General features: G+C 47.1%; 2 protein-coding genes across 5 annotated transcripts in view; one reads left to right on the forward strand and one right to left on the reverse strand.

Annotated features, from left to right (window-relative positions):
- Positions 1-656: 656 nt before the first annotated feature.
- LOC135919032 (high-energy light unresponsive protein 1-like) overlaps positions 657-19670 on the reverse strand; it is a 121970-nt gene continuing 102956 nt past the window's right edge. The window contains exons 1-2 of one of the 4 annotated variants that reach the window (XM_065452773.1): positions 10990-11064; positions 657-2441 (exon numbers count right to left, since the gene is read on the reverse strand). In XM_065452773.1, coding sequence (XP_065308845.1) covers positions 1259-2440 — 1182 coding nt within the window. In that variant the 5' untranslated portion in view covers position 2441; positions 10990-11064 and the 3' untranslated portion in view covers positions 657-1258. Of the gene's footprint in view, positions 2442-4879; positions 5001-6248; positions 6338-10989; positions 11065-19670 lie in introns of those variants that run through there. The other 3 variants (XM_070539996.1, XM_065452772.1, XM_070539997.1) reach the window with 3 other exon arrangements.
- On the forward strand, positions 7684-18544 carry LOC135919028 (uncharacterized). The gene is made up of 6 exons (XM_070541449.1): positions 7684-7803; positions 11038-11353; positions 12139-12440; positions 15147-15301; positions 17344-17584; positions 18404-18544. The coding sequence occupies exons 1-6, from the start codon at positions 7744-7746 to the stop codon at positions 18542-18544; spliced, it is 1215 nt and encodes a 404-aa protein (XP_070397550.1). The 5' UTR covers positions 7684-7743.

Here is a 19670-nt window from a genome sequence, read left to right on the forward strand (position 1 = left end):
CGTGGACATGAAGTTTCCAGTTAAAAGATTCGTCAAGTAAGAGGCTTAGGTATTTTATGGACGTAACGCGTTCAGACGTTCAACAGCTGGTTTGTTTAGTGTTAGTGTACATGAATGTTATTCCAGAGTTTTTCCCAGTGAACTAAATACCATATGCTTGATTTTTTTTCTATATTTAACGTTGGTTTTTTCGAAGAGGACTGTTTATGGAGGTATTTTATGGACGTAACGCGTTCACAAGTTCAACAGCTGGTTTGTTTAGTGTTAGTGTACATAAATGTTACTCCAGAGTTTTTCCCAGTGAACTAAATACCATATGCTTGATTTTTTTTCTGTATTTAACGGTGGTTTGTTCGAAGAGAACCATTTATGAAGTTCTTTGAGCTCAGAGTTGGTACGTGTGAAAGTTTGGTCCGGCGAGTCTTGGGCGCATAGGAGAGCGGTGTCGTCAGCATGCATAAATACTGAAAATACTTTTACCGCGCGGGGAAGGCCTTTCATGTATGGTGAGAAGAATATTGGTTCAATAATTAAGCCTTGGTGTATACCTGTAGTTAATTCATGAAGTTCGCACAGGGTACCGCCTATTTCCACTGTCTGTGTACCGCTAAACAGGTAGTTTCTGAAAGAAATCAAGGCACATTCAACGAAAGCGCTAACATTCTAATTTATTTATTCATATGATGTGGTAAACATTATCAAAGGCTTTTTTATGTCGAGAAATATACCTACTTTTTATTGTAACTTAAATGAAGATTAATAAGCTCAGGTAAGAACTAAACAGCTGTATCCGTTTACCTAACGATTTCTAAACCCACGTTGGCAGGGCGTAAGAATATTTTAATGTCCTAGGAAAGACATAATGCGTTTAACTATTAGTTTTTCAAACAGAATATTTAGAGAACATGGAATGGATTTATGACTACATTTCTGGGATGTTTTGATCGCCATTCTTGTAGTTGGCGATTATTCTTGCTAGCCCAAGGATGCACGGATAAATAGGCCTATAGATTGAAAGGCTGAAAATTTTGTCTAAGAGGGCACAAAGGCTATCGATACACTCCTTGATCCCCCAGAAACGTATGTTGTCACATCAAACTGAAAATTTGACTGGCATAGCACTAACTACTGCTAGGTTTTACGATGTGTTTATTTGTGCAAGTCCTCCCACCTTGCTTTTGAGCTATAAGCCGGATCCCTCGTGGTTGGTAAACCTTTTCCGAGCTTATACTTGCACTCCGTCCAAAGCAACGTTCTCTCAGTACGTGTCCTGCCCCGGCGTTAGTTGAATCAACACCACTGTGTACGTGGCAACGGCTCCGACGATGGTCAGAATAAAGGATCGATCCACTTCGAACAGACCCCAGCCGGTCAGCGTAAACTTGGACGAGTTGATGTTAGATTCGAGCAAGGTGACTTGCTGGCACAGCTGCCAGTCTTCAGTGGCAACGGAGGTACGCAGCCGAAACGTCTCTTCTTCGATCTCCTTGTACTCCTTGTCCACTTGAGCCAGCGAGAAAGATAGGATCATGAAGAAAGACACCGAGTAGATGACCTCTATGAAGAACGACATAACATTCGCCAGGGTGAAGGAAGCGATGCCGTTAATGAGCGTGCGAATGGGGAGGACTATGTTGACTAGCAGGTCTACGAACCAGAGCAGGACCGCGGGAGCAAAAAGTGAGTCGAGTCGTCGCTCCACATCTATCAGCCTGGTGCACATGGTCCGGACCTTCTCGAACTTGGTGACGTTCAGAGGTCCGCTGTCCAGCACTGCCCTCACGGAAGCCCTAAAGCCGAGCATTTGTGCACGAAGGTAATCGCAAAGGTAGATGTAGTTGGTCATCAGCACCGGAGAGCCGGTGACGAGGACGTTATAAGAGTCCCACTCGATCAGCCCAATCAGGATGGCGGGGCCGTTGGGTATGCCGGCTCTGGCGAGGTCTATGCCATAGAAGCACTTGTCGAAGTACTTCTGCGCGGGTACGAGTACGAAGAAGAGGACTGTCATGGCGATCAGGAGACAGCTGTAGCAGACTATGGAGAAGCGGAGGTATCGGCGCTTGGAGGCGGCTCTCTCGAGAAGCTTGGTCGGCTGGACTCCCTCGAATTGCGCCAGCTCGTCGGTGATGCCGCTTAACTCGCTCGCCTTGACGACGAAGTAAGTTGTGGTGACGGTAGAGACGAGGGACCGTACCGTGTAGGTCAGTGTTTCGATGATGTACGACAGCGAACTGGTGCGTATGCTGCCGGCTATGGCGTTGGACACGATGTGGATGCTGTAGACGTACATGAACGTGAGCTTTAGGATGACCCACGGGGACAGGCCTGACTTCTTTGCAGCTTTGCCGTTCCATTCACGTTCGGGTTTCAGTGAAGCCGCCTTTTCTTGGAAAGGCAGAACTGTGGCCTCGGCGGGGAAGATGTCCCTCCTGTACATCCTAAGGGATTGCAAGAGCGTGAGTGTAGCCGTCGTTTATCACAATCATCAAGCGGCTGTTTTCACAACGAAACAACACATTAGACAAAAGGGAGATAACTTATTCACAGAAAAGGCAAACTGATCGGCCCGCTTGATACTCTGTGGTGGGAAGGAGGAAACGACGGACATATAGCACTGTAGACTGCTTGCGGCGGTATTAAAAAGAATACCACTGCATATCGGTTTCGTCAAGTATTGCATGGAAACCGTAAATGGACGAGTGGGCAGTAGCGCAAGAATTGTGCATGCTGTGTGGAAGTTCGCTACCACACAGAAAGAAAGAAAGAAGGAAAGAAAGAAAGAAGGAAAGAAAGAAAGAAGGAAGGAAAGAAAGAAAGGAAGGAAGAAACCAGCTGTGTTAACTTTATCAACCGTTCCGTCCAAGCACGAGAATTTCGCACAGCTTCAATATTTAATGCAATGACGTCCCTCAGGGCCCGGTGCTTGGCTCCCTGTTATTTCTTCTATTTATAAATGATATTGTAGAGTACAAACCAGTAAAAATCAAGTTGTACGTAGAGTGTAGACTGTGCAATTTATTCGTAAGTAGAAAAGCCTGTTGACAAGGAGCAGTTAAATCAACCATTCCCAAAAATTATTTCTTGGTGTAATGCCTGGCCAAATGCCAATCAATTTAAAAAAAAAAAGCTGTCTTTATGTACACTGCACGCAAGAAATATCCCGTAATGTTCCTGTGTGGTACCTGTAATGTATTGCTTTCGGAGGTCATGCAATACAAATATTTAAGTCTCTAGAAAGCTAATGATCTCAGACTAAACATACCGATACAGTAGCAGCAAATGCTAATTCTAAACTATTTTTTCTACGAAGAGTGCTTAAACGTTCTACTCCCTCCGTTAAACGTCCGGCCTATACATCTGTAATTCTTCCTACGTTAGACTACCCTTGTATAATATGGGACCCCTACACTAAAATTAACATAGATAAACTTGAATGAGTCCAAAAGAAAGCTGTTCGTTTTATTCATAATAATTTCGTACCTACCTCAATCACGCGATTATTAGAAAGATGTAAACGTGAACCCAATTACCGCAAAGAAATCGCAAGTCCCGACTAAAATTGCTATAGCAATTAATTAAAGGACACTATAAACGGACATCACAAAATATATCTAATTTTGTTTCGGATACACCACAAGGCAAAGACACGAGTTGACAATAACCCCTCTTCGAACCAAAAGCAACTGTTTCAAGTATTCTTTTTTTCTGCGTACTGTCAATGGTTGGAATGATCTAAAAGCCATTCAGACCCTCCGTCCTATAATAACATTATTTGTGTCGCATTTAGCCTAATGAATGCTCGTTTCCGTTTTGTACTTGACACTGAAGTTTGTTTCTTTTGTGTTATTTACTTTTCTTTCTTTTTTTTTACTTGCTGAAATCTGTACTTACATTGTAATGTGCTATATGTAAGCTATCGCAACCTAGGTGCGCATACTCCGCCCCGCTAAATTTTGCAGTAGGAAATCGCAGTATCAACGAAAATAAATAAATAAATGTAATGAAACAAAGCGCCCGTTCGTTTAAAGTATTTTAAAGTTTGAAAAGTGTTGTGTACAGTATTACGCTCACGCATATTCGGAAGGCCTTCTAGTTAGTGTCATCTTATTATGCAGCGAGTCATTACAGGCAGCACAGAAAACCGGTTCGCAGTTTTCACACTTTTTAAAGAGCAGCATGCAGCAGTCAGATTACACCGATTAAGAGAGTATGATGCACATAGTAAGATAAGGCTGGTGCTAACCTGCACTCTTGTTCGCCTTTTGGTGGTAGCGCACGCAGAGGCCTCAGCATGTACTGAATGCCGACTCAACAAGGACTGACAAGTAGGAACTTCGCAGAAGATCTGCCAAGTCCTTACACTTGGGGGCAGTAGTTCTGTCTACCGTTCCCACATATACAAATCACGCATACCAGCTCGATACGAAAAACATATCGATTCACTGCATCGACTGATTCGCGTATCCTACCTACATAATATGTTTGGGATTACCATGGCAAATTGTCGGACGAGCTGAAGCCGAATTCGTTCGCGCTCATGGTACGTGATAACACGCGAAAGGCGTGGTCAAACGTCAACATATGTGCCAAGGGTATGTTCGTGAAGCGCGTGTTCGCAGAAGGAAATGGCTCGATGTTGTCGACGGAATCGGGCAGTCGTATGACCATTAGCGCCCTTTCCTTTGCTGCTCCACATACGTAGCGGCAACAAAGTTTGCGCCACACCCAGTCAAAGACAGCATCCCTGACCTTGACTCTGGTCGAATTCGAAGGAGCGAAGACCACAAATGACAGCATGTAAATGAACAAGGCGGAGTCAAGATGGTGTCGCAAATGAAAGCACGCGTGGGCGACGTGATCACTGAAGGTGACTTACTTGATTGGTGGTCCGTGTGCTTTGCTGCACTTCGCATTTGCGCTTGCAACTTCGTGCGGACAGTCTCCGCACGCCTGGAAGCTATTGTGCGAGCGACCCCCAGCTCCGACTTGCCATTTCGACGAATATGCTCGACTCAAAAGCTCGCATCATGCAAGGCTTCGATTCCCAACACATGTTCGCGCCGAATCTCTACATGCGTACCTTGGAATCGGGGCCCGTAGGATTTCTGCAGAAGGTCGCCTTCCTAAAATGGCCGATCCTGCTTCTTGCGTACGCCTATACACTCCACACGCTATTCAACGTCGCCCTGACCTTCATGCGCATTCACAACATGATGAAGGTGCTCGACATTGCCAGCTTTGTCACCAGGTCCTTCTTCGCGGCTGTAAATCTTCAGCTGGCCTTCGAGATCAGCACGCCATCAAAGAGGCTCCTGCAGCGTTTGTCGATTGCAGACAGCGGTGACGCTCGCTCGCGATGCTGCACTTGGGGCTGGCTCCTCAAAGCGTTCGTGCTCGGCTATTTCGTTCTCGAGATAGCTCTTTCCACTGACTTTGTGCTGAACAGCAACATCAGCGAGTACTGCAGCGATTTCCTCTATGGAATGAACGTAACCACGACAAACCTAACTATCGATGGTGTAACAGCGGCCGCGTTCTTCAACCTCACCGTCTTCGACGTCCTCAGCGTCGTACCGGGACTCCTGATGGCTGACTACGTCACGGCAAGCCTAAAGGTCAAAGAGCGCATACATATATTCAAGGACGTCATCTCGAGGAACGTGAAGAAAGGGCTGACTCAAAGCCAGGATGTGAAGCGCTATCAGGATATGTCCTACGACGTCTGGAAGGACATGAAGCGCATAGACAGTATCTACAGCATGCTCGTCTTTCTCTGGTTCTTGGACATTATCATCAATTTGGTTCTGTCCGTGAGGAGTCTCGCCAAAGGCGTAAGCTCTCGACAGTCTGCCCTGGACTCGACGTACTACGTGGTCATTTTTCTGATCCTGTCCTTGAGCGCTTCGAGCGTAGACATTGAAGCCAAAGAGCTCCTTCAGGAAGCCAAGCAACTGCGCTCAACTATCAGCGGGAATGACTGGCAGTCCAGTGGCCAAGTGCTTCTACTGGAGAATGGCCTGCAATCCTCGCGGCTCGTCCTCACAAGCGGTCACTTCTGCGTCATAGACAGACCGTTCATACTGGGAGTCATAGGAGCCATCGCAACGTACACCATCTTGCTCGTACAGCTCACGCCGGCAGGCCCTTGAGCGACAACTTGAGGGGAAGTCAGTGTGACGTCACATTCTGCAAAAAAAATCTCACGCTGGAAATGATAGTGGATTCAACTCAACCCAACCACGAACCTTGGTTGCAGCCTCTTATGTAACATTCCGTTGTCTGCATGTCCAGTGGCAACGCGCGCACTCTTCTCACACTTTGCCCGGCGTGTGTGACTTCCAATATGCGTGTATCCTTCGAAAGCTTCGGCAAGGCAAGCGCTGCGATGTCCTTGCAAGGTCAACACTGAAAAATGCGGGAAGATTGGAAAGCACTGTAGCGATATTCATATTGATTCATTATTGTACCGACCGTGACCATAAGAGAGATAAAAAGAAAATGAAGAAAGCTTTCACCGTTTACGGTTCTTTTTGGTAAATATCGCCTGCATATGCTAAGTCATGCCATTTTCTGTCGAGATATTCGACTCTCTTGCGTAAAAGCTTGTATAAGTGTTCACTAATTAGTAGAAGTACGAGAACTGATGGGAAATCAGGTTGCGCAGCCATTCTCTGTTATTCCATCGTGTTTTTCGTTCCTCTTATTTTTCTTCAAGAAATAAATTTGTGAAACTGGATTTTGTTCATCTGCGTGCTTGTTTCGGCAAATCAGTCTTCGTGAAAGCAGTAAAAGCGTGCGTGTTTGAATGGGAGATTCAGTGATTAAATTTGTGATGAGTACTTTGATTGCGATAATTGGCAAAAAAAAGTTATAATTGATAGAACAAAGTTGGCAGAAAAAAAAAATGTGGGGTTTAAAATCCCGAAACTGCACAGTGTGTTTTCGTTATGAAGGATACTGTAGTGGAGGTTTGCGGATTAACTTGGACCACCTGGGATTCTTTAACGTGCACCCCATGCACGTGACACACGGGGCACAACAAATCTAATGATTTTTGCTTAGAAACAATCCTCAGACGTCCTGTAAACAAAAGAACAAGTCTTCGTCGATAATCTTAAGAAAAGTCGGTGGAGAACTTAGAAGCTGTCTTATTCATATCGGTAAGACGACAGTTACTAAGGGCACTTGCTAATATCTGTGAAATGTGTGCGAGAAAGTTTGGCTTCTTTTTTTTATTTTGTAAAGGTTTCAACGTTTTCGTGAAGCAGCTTCTTGCAGGTGTGCTCACACGTAGATATGGGGAAATTTCTCGAAAGGTTGCCCACGTTCCTCGCAGTGATGATCAATTGCACGCTTGGACCGGCAGTTCGTTCGGGGCAGCTAGTAACATCAACACGAAGTGAGAAACAAAACAAAGGACCGTGCATTGATCGAATTCAACATTGCTTAGAGGTCGGACTTGAGCTAATTAACACTTCATTCGCCGTTCTGACGAGCGATTATTTTCGCGATACCGACGACGTCGTTCATAAAATATTCAACGTCGATCGTTCTCGGTTGTCAAGGGCAGTCTTCAAGTACGAGCCTATTCAGCGCGAGCGGAAACAAATGCCTGTTTTTAATTATCGTCAGGGACAGTGTACCTTTAGAAGCGATCATTACTGCGTGGAAAGACGAGGCCAGACGACAGCGACATCCAGTCTTCTGGACATCCCGTCGTCGAGAAGCGCCCGAACAACAATGCTGAGGCGCATCAAGGTTGGGGATGACGCTTTCTGGAGCCCTCCTATCTCCATCATCGTAAGCATATACTCCTGCTATATCGGTGCACGCACACAGAACTGTACGCTAGGTTCTCTTACTCTTGGAGCCTGCAGTGGTAAACCAGTGACCATGACGTTCTTGCGCTAAATACGAGTTCGTGGATCCGATACCTGGCAGCGGCGGCCGCGTTCCCATAAGGACGGAATGCGAGAAACACTCGTGTAGTTAGGTTTAGGTGCACGTTACCCCTACTCACCCTTCCTTCCATCCCCATGTTGTGGACGAGCTGGTTTCGTGCGCGCGTTTTTGGTAAGAAAAGGTCAAGAAAAGGACGAGCTCAGCTCATCGGCGATACACTTCTCATTTTCTTTTATCGTACTGTAGAGCTTCACTTTTTGCAACACCTGGTAAATACATTGTATAAATAAACGCTTAAAATATTGTCTACATAGCCTGTCTTACTGGGATTCCAAAGCAAGAAAAGAAATGTACCATTTTCAGTCAGAATATAGTGTGACACGGAATGAAGGGGCAAAGAACCTCAGGTAGTTGAGCCACAACTCCACACTGCGGCGTATCTTTGTTAACCATTTCTCGTGGAACATGTGCTGCCTTCCGACGCTAACCCTCGGTTTAAGCTATTACCCTTTGTGAGGTTTCACTATATCAAATTAATTGGTTTAATTTCTCGAAGCAAAACAGTGACTATGAAGGATGCCGTAGTCGGGATTTCCGAATGAATTACGTCCAGCTCCGGTTTGTTAAAGTGCACCTAAATATAAGTACACGAGTGCTTTTGCATTCGGCATTTGTAGGAACGCGGCCTCCATGGTATGAAATCGAACCCCGGACCTTGAGCTCAGGAGACGAAGGCTATATCCACTGAGCCACCGCTGAGGATTGCGAGGTTTCACCGACCAGCAAAAGTCACCGTAGTGAAAAGCGGTGCCGGCTTACAGACAACGCCAATTTGGTTGTTTTGCGGTCGGAGATCTGTATACAAGATATCTGGAATGCTCAGTTCAGCTGTCCAAGGCAGCTTCACATCGCGTGACCGACGTAATCAAGGCCTACTTCATTGAATATATGCATGGAGCTTATAGTCGTACAATGCACCTGATAAGAATAAAACGATGGAGTTTTTGATTGTATAATGTTTTCTGTTGTCCTAATAAATATTGTGCGGTCTTGAATAGATGCTATGAAATGGTTGATTGCAAGAGTGCGAAACAAAGAATATGAGTACAATGGCTCGATAAACTGGTCGCACGATTTCATAGCTACGGTTTTCATCTATTTGCAATGATTTTGAGCGGCCGTAATTAAAGTCGGAAGTTGGTTCTGTTCTTGAGTTGTGCGCGGCAAGAACAACTGCGAGAAATTTTTACCTCTATAAGATGGAACACGGACTTTGTGAGTGTTATCTGACCACCGCAAATGTGACTGGATGAAAGTTCAGCTGATCACACATGTACGGGTGGTATACTAATTTGCCTGGAGTTTCTAGTGAAAGTTTGTTCGAAACAGGAGAGCGCTATCCCGCCCACGAAAACATTTACCTGAACATATTTCGGCCCCCGCAAGGAAATTAAAATATCATAGCTTACGGCGAAGAGTTAGTCACCGGCAATTGTTGATGTATCTTCTTCAGTTCCAAAGCGTTCATTTAAGTATTATGGCCATTTTTTTTTCGAGAGCACCATTTTAATGCTTTTGTTTTTAAACAATACAATTCAAACGAGCAGAAACCCAGATTTTACTAGCAGCTACAGTGTCTTGCACTATTAGTTGAAAAATTAGCGAAGTCTGAATTTGACCATCCACTCAATAAGGGCAACGTACTTGGCACATTGGTACATAGGGGTGTATTTGCCATTTAAGTGACACGAAATGGAGCATCCGAGAGTCGAACCCGCAACCTCACGCTCATGAATAAAACGTTACCTCAGCTACTGAACTACTACGGTGGGAGTTACTCCGCGCTGAGGATTTCCACAATTGACAGCAATGCCAGAACACACAGCCGAGCGAGCATAAGAGGCAGAATTATACGGACCCGATTCGCGATGACACTTCGAAACTCTTATCGCGAGGCAAGGGTAGCGCTCAAACTTCACAGCATGAGCAATCCCAAAGCTCTGGCTTTGTACTGGGTAAAGCTCAGTGTTGAACACTCGGTCAAGCGTCGGTCGGCGTTTGGAAGCTCGTTTCAATTTTTTCGCTGCCATATATATATATATATATATATATATATATATATATATATATATATGGTATGGTAGAACTTCCCATACTCTCCAGAAATCATCTTAAAACTTATTGTGCGCAACAAACAGGGACGAAGAATAGAAGAAACACAAGGAGAAGCGCACAATAAGTTTTAAGAATAATTTGTTCCAACCAGGCCGACTCGCAGTCTTGCTCCAGGAATCAGTTGTGAAAATAATTCGAATGACCATAATCGAAGGAATATTTGAGCGTTCAGTCATAAGAATTGTGAAAGAGAAGAATCACAAGTACAAGGTTCAGAAAGCTCGTAGACTCACAGACCACATGAAGGGGACCAGGGTCAAAAGATGCATGGACGTGCTCAAACGTTTAAGCTGCAATGCACGCCAGCGCAGAATTTTCGTCACAGACGAGGCAGTGTTCAATACCAAGCAGTTTTTAAACCACCAAACAACAGGGTACTGATAGCAAGCCTTAAACGAAGCCAACGTCAGTGGAAGAATTGCCTCAAGAGTTTCTCACCCTCAATTAGTGATGGTTTTTGAGGCAATAACTTCTGATGGAAAGATGACGCTTTTTTTTTCGAACATGGAGCGAAAGTTAGCAGCTCAAGTTGCCGTGTCGACGTCCTGAAGAAGGAGGTCCTTCCTTGTACCGAATCGCACTTTGGAAACCGTGCAGTGGACGTATGAGCATGATTCCGCTCCGTTTCACAAGGCGAACCTGGTGCAATAATGGTGCACGAAAAACTTCCTTCCTTTCATTTCCGCTTCAGAATGGCCCCCAAACATATTGGTTCTAAATCCGCTTGGCTATTCAGTATGGTCTGTGTTAAAAAGCACACCCTGACCTACACCCGCCTTTTGGAAAAGTGGATTTGGATTTGCGTATCTAGGCTATAACACACTAAAATAACCTAAAAGTGGTTTGATTACAGTGCGTCGCAACCATGTTAATGGATTTTTTAGTCGAGTGCTAAAGCACTTGCCGCACCCTGTAGTCTTTCGGGCGACCACGCTCGTCTTGTCCGGTCAAGCGCAGACCCCCCCGCCGGCTTCAGCTTCGTCCTGCTGCGACCGACCGACGCGTCTGAGGAGCAAGCGCTCCGGCCAGGCACACGTGTCCCGCGAGAAGAGCCTTGTTCTCAAGTTGGGCGTCTGCTTCCTGTACGTGGTCGCCCTGCACAACGTCGTGTCCACCACGTTCAAGTGCGCCTCCACCCGGATCCCCATGAACGTGCTCGACGCCGTGTCCGTGGCCTGCCGCACGTTCTTCGCCGCGTTGACGTCACACCTGTACTACAAGAGCTACCCGGACGTCGCCCGCTTCCTTTCCCGTGACCGGAAGCTGGACCCAGGTTAGAGCACAGTAACAGAGGACTAGTAGTAGTAGTAGTAGTAAACTAGTAGGCACATAGATCGGGGAACGTATGCGTTGAATATAATAAACGTCAGGTATCATTTAAGATGAGAAATCACGCGAAAGCACATCTTCGACGTCGCGTGAGCTGACAGGCTTCCATTGTCAGCCATATTTAGTCTTTATCTCTCTAGCCCTTGCATATTTTCTCAAATAGACGTCAAGTCATCATTTAAACACAGCATTCTGATATGATTAGTCCCTTCCAGGCTGTTTCCTGTGTCCCCGCGACGATGGCAAATAGCCAAACATAATTAACGGTACACCAAAGCAAAACGTTGCTTTATTGTCTTCAACTTTTCAGTACAAAGGCGTATCGGGAAGTTCGTAACTATAAAGTTAATTAATGTAGTTACTTCATTTAATGCATGAATGGCTTTGGTTTTGCAGCAAAGAATTTCCGCCTGGCCAGGTAATTCATCAATACAGTGACAAAATTAGAGTAACTCTTCTAGGCGTTGAAAAAAAAAATGTTCGAAGTAAAAAAAAAGGAATTAACAAAAAAAAAGAAATCACTGGGTACTGTAGCACTAGCTACCACTTCAACTGTCGGGCTCGAAATTCAAGGATGTAGACTTTGACCTTCATTTTGCTCTTTAATAACCAACCTGTTCCCACTAAACAAGCAAAAATACCATACCACACTAAACTAACTCTGTCTTCCCCGTTAATGTTCCTTACAAATGTGTCCTTACCCGACTTCGGTACTCCGGTCTCCGGCAGGACTGCACCAGTCGCTGAAGAACAGCGTCGCCATGCGGCGCAAGCGGTGGCTGGCCTTGGGACTGGTGGCCGCGTACGGGGCCGCCATGGCGGTGCACCAGTGCGTCTGGCTCTACCGGTACGGGCCGTTGGTCTACTTCCACAGCCAGCTGTACGGCCTGGACCCTGTCGCACTGCGCATGCGCCCCAGCGTGGTCGCCTTCGCCGCCATAGTGGACTTCACGGCGTTCAACGTGGCCGTGCTCGTGCCGGCCTTCTGCATGGCGCACTTCGTCGGCATCTGCGACCTGGTCGTCCTCAAGGTAGGCCGCACAGCACAGCCTGACTGAAAGGCGGGTGAGTCGGTGCGGATTCATATAGCTGGGATCGGGCAGCGCGGCACAAATCGGACAAAAAAAGTGCCTAACTTGGATGATGTAACGATTCTATTCTAATTATGTTCCTTTTTCACACGCTCTCAGTGGTCCGAGCGGCGCACCCCTTGTGCTTGTCACTAGGGTGCGCCGGTGGTGAGGAGTGAATGAGGGAAAAAAATGTGTAATAAAATGGAAGAAACGTAATAGATTAGATATGGAATAGAATACAATTGTTGCCACATTTAAAATGAACAAAAATGAAAAACAACAGCAGAATTTAGCGAAATGAAATCGCTGCATTCTGTCAGAACTATGAAGTCAATTTAAGTTCCGATAATTACTTATAGTGATTACTTACGGGCACCTGTATCGCTAGATTTGTTATAAAAACGACCATTAAATAACTGCTACAGACAAAATTCATCGTCGTTGTCACTGTTCGAACTTATTACTGTTTGTGTGCGAAACAAGTGTTCCGTGCAACAACCACTGCACACAGTAGGTCCGCCTAAATTATAAAACTGTAGTAGCGGCATCTTCTGAGCCTTGACTAAAGTCCACCGAGGCACTGAGGCGCACCACTCGGCACGTGATTTGTGGAGCGATAAAGAGCCTATAGCATTGCAAGCCCTAGAACGCAATATGCGAAAGCCCAAACACCGCCTGGACCCACCTTTCCGACTCTGCCTTCTATATGGATTCTCAGAAATGAGACAACTGTTCTCTGTCGAGTTTGGCTTGGTGTATATCTTTCACGAACACATTTTCTTGCCGCATCGGAATGGCTGGCAGTACTACCTGTGATGACTGTGGCAGCAAGGAAACCATAGATTATGTAATTTCTCATTGTCCTCGCAACAGCTCCAAGGGACAGTCGCTCGCGACAGCGTTGGCACGCCTCGACAACCGGTTGCTTTAAGTGCAGACGATCTTGAAGTGCGGCTTGTACAGTGCTCGCGCCGGAAAGTGACGAAGGCGCTTGTGGAGTCCCTACATTCAAGTGATATAGTTGAAGGACTCCAAATACTCCCGCATTATTTTTATGCATGTGCCTCTGTATCTGTTCTCTCTCTCTCTTTCTTATATTCCAAAATATTACCTCAGGAACCAAATGCCCTCAGCGCTGTGCAGCACTGGAACGTAGAACATAACCATTCAATTTATTCCCTTTCGCATAGGCGCAAGACTGACGTCATCGGGACAGTATCGGCAGTGCTTATCACCAGTTCGAGCCGGTTAAGGCTCAACCAGACGTACGCGTTCCAATGCGTCCGCACACGCCGCACTGACTCGACGTCGCGTCGCGCCCGACGGAGGAAGAGGGCGCGCACCCAAACGATGCACGAGTTGCCGCGCGTAGCCGCGCGTCTCGCCGCGGCGGCGCAGTGTTGCTAGCTTGCCATGTTCAAGGCAGTCTAGCCTTCGCTTAACGGCCATGTTAAGCATGTGTGTTACATATTGCAAGAAAACACAATAAAAGCGGGGAAGGCGAAGCTAACTTCACCACAGATTTCACGACGCGCGCGTGAAGCCAAAGAGATTGCTCAAAACATCACGCTAGGCATCTCGGAGATGACGAGCGCGCCACCTGTCGCTGTCATGACAAAATGCCGCACCGCCATACGCGGCGCAGCCCAGCCGATGCTGACACCTCCCATTCTAGCCACCCTACCCGGGCTTGCCTGAACGTCGCGCGAAGAGTCGTTCCGGAAGTGGCGTTGGCTTGCCGTGGTCATGTGAGGTACGTCATGCTACTGACGCGAGCGGCAGCTTCCGGCGCCGGCGCGAAAAACCTAGCGGTTGTAGGTCTCCACGCCGCCGCGCGCCTACAAGCGAAACAGCCTCCGCGCCTGACGCCGTACGCGCCCAGGCGCGGTGCAGCGCGTGCGGGCGCATTGGAACGCGTACGTCTGGTTGAGCCTTTACTCTTCATAGATTAGCGCAACAATACGGAAAATGCAGCACGTTGACTTCCCCACGCACTAAAGCTTAATGCAGAAAAGCCAGCTTTCACGATCGCTTTCTAAGGAGTCACGCACGCGAGTAGGTACAGCTCATGAGGCGAATCACACGTTCCATGCATGGCTTATATTTTGGAAACACTCGACGGCTACCTCGGCTATCGTCTAACAGATGTGAAATGTGGCAATGCTGGTTGTATCTCTTTGGTGCGCCCATGTATGTGAAGCTCCGTTTTACGTATTTTGGTACACGCTGAAGAAACTCCGGCAGCGCAAACTTAAACCGCAGAATTTATTTACGGCGTCCTCATGGCCAATATAGCAGATTTCTGGCGTTCGACACCGATCCACCCCTCAGCCAGAGTGCACGACGTCATAAGGTTCAGCTTTTGCTGAGCCTCATGGTCCCAAACACGGTCCTCCGCTGACGCTGATGAGTCACGAGTTGAGGAACATAGAGCTGATTGCGAAGGCGCGAATCATGTTTTTCTTGCGAGCCGCATTCAAAACTCTCAGACATCTTTCTTTTTTACGCACACTTTCTTGCAACCTCCATTTTATTTATTCTCGGTTTTTACTTTCCCCATTTGCATGACCCTCCCCTAGAAAGCGAGTCCTCATGTAGTACTTACATTAACCTCTGTTTAATGAACAGTTATGAACGCTTTCTCTTTCGCCGTGCTGCGGACAGGGAAACCGTTTCCGCCACCTGCTTCAAGCGTACTGCGCCTCCGGTTGCGACGGGCTCAAGGTCAGCACCGTGCGAAAGCTGCAGGGCTCCTATGCTGCCCTCTGGGAAGCGGCGCAGTACATGGACAAGAAGCTCTGCGCTGCGCTATTCTGCTGGTGCGTGCGCGAGTGATTCGCTACGATAAGGTGTGCGTGTGGGTGCCGCGATCACTGATAATGTTTGACCTTGGGTACAAGTAATGTACAATGTAAATATACTTGGTAGCGAAGCTTCCATAGAAGCCCATACGTTGAAGACATGAAGGTTCAGTGGCGGTTCATAAAGCCCCTTAAACTTCGTAATGTAGCGCCACGCTTTGATGAATGCCGCCTTCTCCTCCTCCTCCTCCTCCTCCTCCTCGCGCGCTCTGGCCGAGGCCGACGCCGCGTCGCTCATAGTAACGTTGGCGTCGCTATTGGCCCTCGCGCTATTGTCCCACGTGGGCCCTCGCGCCGGCGTCGTTTGTTTACAGTCGGGCTTCAGAGTCATTTCCGCTTGAGAAGCATCTACAGAGCGGCGAGGAACGCATGTTGGCGCCGTTGCTACTCTGTGTTGCTTCCTATGTTACGCTCGAGCGGTGTAGGCGGCGCCACTGTCGAGGAGGGAGCGTGAAAGAGAGTAGAAACGAGGAGGAGCGAAGGCGGAGGAGGAGAGTGTCGCTAATTTATGAACTTTCAGGAGCTTTAGCGGTTCATGAGGATTAGCGCCATCTGTACGACGAGGAACACTTCCGGCGGAAGAAAAAATGATGTAACGCCATATCCGTTAGAAACAGTAGTGGCTTCATTTTGTTATCGAAGGCGCGAAATTTCTTTTGGTGGCCCGCCATTAGAGCAGTATATTCAAATGCCCCGCTATTCGACTTGATGGGCGATTCGAGATTTCAGCGCGGAAAGCGATGCAAGAAAAGGCCAGCCGTACGGGAGTCCAAATCGCACCACTGCACAGAACATGCCTTGTTTGGAGGCCGACAAAAGCTTTAGGTGTAAAGTGATGGTCCTATCGTCGGACGCTAAGGCCGTCGGCCAGCGCAGTCGCATGAAAACAACTAAACAATTATCTGGCGGTCGTACCTCACAACTTTTGACGGAACAGGTTAAGAAACGATGCGTCACCAATTTCAGACAAACGCCTACAACCAAACAGCACAACGTGTGAGGGGAGCATATTGTAACAGGTGAATTTAACGAGCGCGCCTATCTGCAGACTTCAAGAGCTGCATTGCATTGCAAGTGATAGCGGCGCCAACGATGTGCGCTGAAAAAAAAAGGTATTTATCGATAATAATAAAATAGAATAGAGTTCTTTTCTTTACTCGTCACGCATATATAGAATTGATTAGGAATTTTATTTTCGTTGAATGAATCTAACTCTGTCTCGCTTTAATAATAAAAGAAGACGCTTTTTTTCTTTCCCAATGTTTGTTCCCTCCAAACATAGTCGCGCTTCAATCGCTGCTCCCATAACCGTCCTTCCTACTAATTAACTTGCTACTCAAGTCTTGAACACATAATGTCGGCTCCCAAATATCTCTAAAGCAGGCCGATTTGGTAATAGATTGGTGAATTATATGTAACGGATCCTTTGATTTCTTTTCTGTCATTTAGCCATTCCGTATGTTCCACTGCGAGTGTGCTCGCTCTTTGCCAATCCACTAGAACGGGTATATCCCACAGTGGGACAAGAGGTATACTTAATCCCTAAATGTTGCTTGCAACGTGTCGTACTTTCCTGCGCATACCATCTGTCATCGACATTCTTCCTTCGCCAAGCATCATACATCGCCTTCGTACTTATTGTGGCATCGCTCCGTGTACGTCTCCCACTGTGAATCCACCTGATTTGGAGTTTCCATTTCGGCATAGCTTCTGAACGATACAGTGTAAAAACATCAAAACTGCACGACAAATAAGTTGGGAACTTTGCATTGGCTAAAAATAGACATTCCGCGGGATCAAACCTTGCATAGGATGAATGTACGAGTAAACAAAACTATACTCATCGCCGTTAGTTATAAACCATAAAATTAACCGCTTATTAATTAAAAGCTTCGCTTCACATAGATCCCCACATGCGCGTTGGACCTGCATATATCTTTCGCTACGCTTAATCGCGCGTGTGAAGTTGATCCCGCAGCTGAAACCCTCTTGTACCGCAGGTACGTGGACACTGTGCTCAACATCGTGGTGAGCGTTCGCGCCGTGTATCACACGCTGTCGCACTACAACGCGTACTCGGCGTCCGGGGCGTACGTGCACGCGGCGTACCTGGCCGTCGCCTTTCTGCTCGTCTCGCTCTCCGCCGCCAACCTGGTGGCGCAGAGGAGGCACCTACTGCAGGACATGTGCCGCCTGGTGTGCACCGTAGGCGGTGCCGAAGACGACGAGCTCTGCAATCAGGTGAGCAATGTCTGTCTGCCTGTCCGTCCGTCCGCCTGTCTGTTCGTCCGTCCGTCCGTCCCTCCATCCGTCCACCCGTCCGTCCGCCTGTCCGTCCGTCTGTTCGTCCGTACATCCGTCCGTCCACCTGTCTGTTTGTCCGCCTATTCGTCCGTCTGTCTGTTCGTCCGTCTGTCTGTTCGTCCATCCGTCTGTTCGTCCATCTGCCTGTCCGTCCGCCTGTCCGTCCGTCCGTCCACCTGTCTGTTCGTCCGTCAGTCCGTCCTCCTGTCTGTTCGTCCGCCTATTCGTCCGTCTGTTCGTCTGTCTGTTCGTCCGTCCGTCCGTCTGTCATCTTTACGCCACTCTTCAATTATACCAAGTCCTTCAAAGCTTCCCGTCGTCATCACACCGCCGTGATTATGCCGCCGCTACCCGCCGTGGTTGCTCAGTGGCTATGGTGTTAGGCTGCTGAGCACGAGGTCGCGGGATCGAATCCCGGCCACGGCGGCCGCATTTCGATGGAGGCGAAATGCGAAAACACCCGTGTACTTAGTTTTAAGTGCACGTTAAAGAACCCCAGGTGGTCGAAATTTCCGGAGTCCTCCACTACGGCGTGCCTCATAATCAGAAAGTGGTTTCGGCACGTAAAACCCCATAATTTAATTATGCCGCCGCATGCCATCGTGGTCATGCACTGCATCGTCGTCACGCAGTCATCGTCACGCATTCATTGCCTCACCATCGTCGTTATGTCGTCGTGCCCATTGTCGTAAATCGAGCTTCGTAATCTGACCCTCGTCATGCCACCGTCGTCATCCGTGTTGCTGCGCCTTGCAGGTGATGCTGCTCCAGGAGGACGTCGCCAACGGGCAGCTGGCGTTCACCGGCTGGAACTGCTTCGACATCGACCGCCCCTTTATCCTCAGTGTCATGGGAGCGGTAATCACCTACTCCGTCGTACTGCAACAGCTCACTTAGACGAGCGCCTGTCGACCGAAATAAAAATCCTAAGATCACTTGATTTTAAAATTTTCTTTAAGTTCAACAAGCCTCATCAAAATTAGTGCATTGGTTGTGGAGAAAAATGAGTTGTCCGATTCAGTGTATGAAGAGCTCCCAAGCTAAAGCTTCCTCTTAATATATGAAAAATAAAACGCACGATAATGGGTCATCTCGCATGCGCCTGGGATCAAAACAACCACCGAAGTTTTAAGAATAGCTAACATCGTTGTAAAGGAGGGAGTCAATTTACCAGTAGGACACCTCAGAGTCAAGATCACGCGTCCGCTTGCTGCTCACTAAGCACGAGGGAAAAAAAAAGAAGTGCTCACTAAAAAAGGATTACGCCGAACGAGACATTTAGCTGTAGCTCAACCTGGACACATGTAGAAACTTATCCTGAACAAAAACCTCCCAAGTGTTTAAAAAAGAACATACACACACACATACACCCATACAACCAAACTTATTACACCACGATGACGTCATCTGCACCACGGTGGGGGCACAAAATTGAAGGGAACTTCGGACATATATTTGCCCTTCCCTAATGAACAAAGTTGTAGCGCATAGCACCGCGTTATTGTGTGAATTTTTCTTACTTTATTTTGTTATTTGTTTCTTCTATCACCTTTGATAGCCTTTCCACAGCACATGGTAGCCAGCCCGTACTTTCACTGGCTAACCTCCCTGTCTTCCCTTCTTTCTCTCTCTCGTCTCTTGCCAAATAAGCAGTGATCAACGTTTCAAAACAACACCCTGCACCACCGAAAAATAAATTTTAGTGTCCCTCTTTAGTGACATTTCAAGTGGTAAGAAACTAGACGCTACAAAAAGCGTCTAGTTTGACAGCACTGACAATTATTGAACTGAAGTAATTATTTTAGGAGAGCGTTAGCCTAGCAAAGTAAGTTGTTAAACTGAGTTGGTACACGCTCTATAGCATAAATTCAAACGCGTACGAGTCCGTAACTACAACAACGAATTATTTCGTTTCCAGTATCTACTACATTTTAACAGCGCCTTAATTCAGACTCCAAAATGTGCACTTGAGACTACTAAACGCTTGTAGACCAGCTACCGAACGATCATATGTCGCGCTTCC

Source organism: Dermacentor albipictus, chromosome 6 (genome assembly GCF_038994185.2).
Source record: "Dermacentor albipictus isolate Rhodes 1998 colony chromosome 6, USDA_Dalb.pri_finalv2, whole genome shotgun sequence".
Taxonomy (NCBI): Eukaryota; Metazoa; Arthropoda; class Arachnida; order Ixodida; family Ixodidae; genus Dermacentor; species Dermacentor albipictus.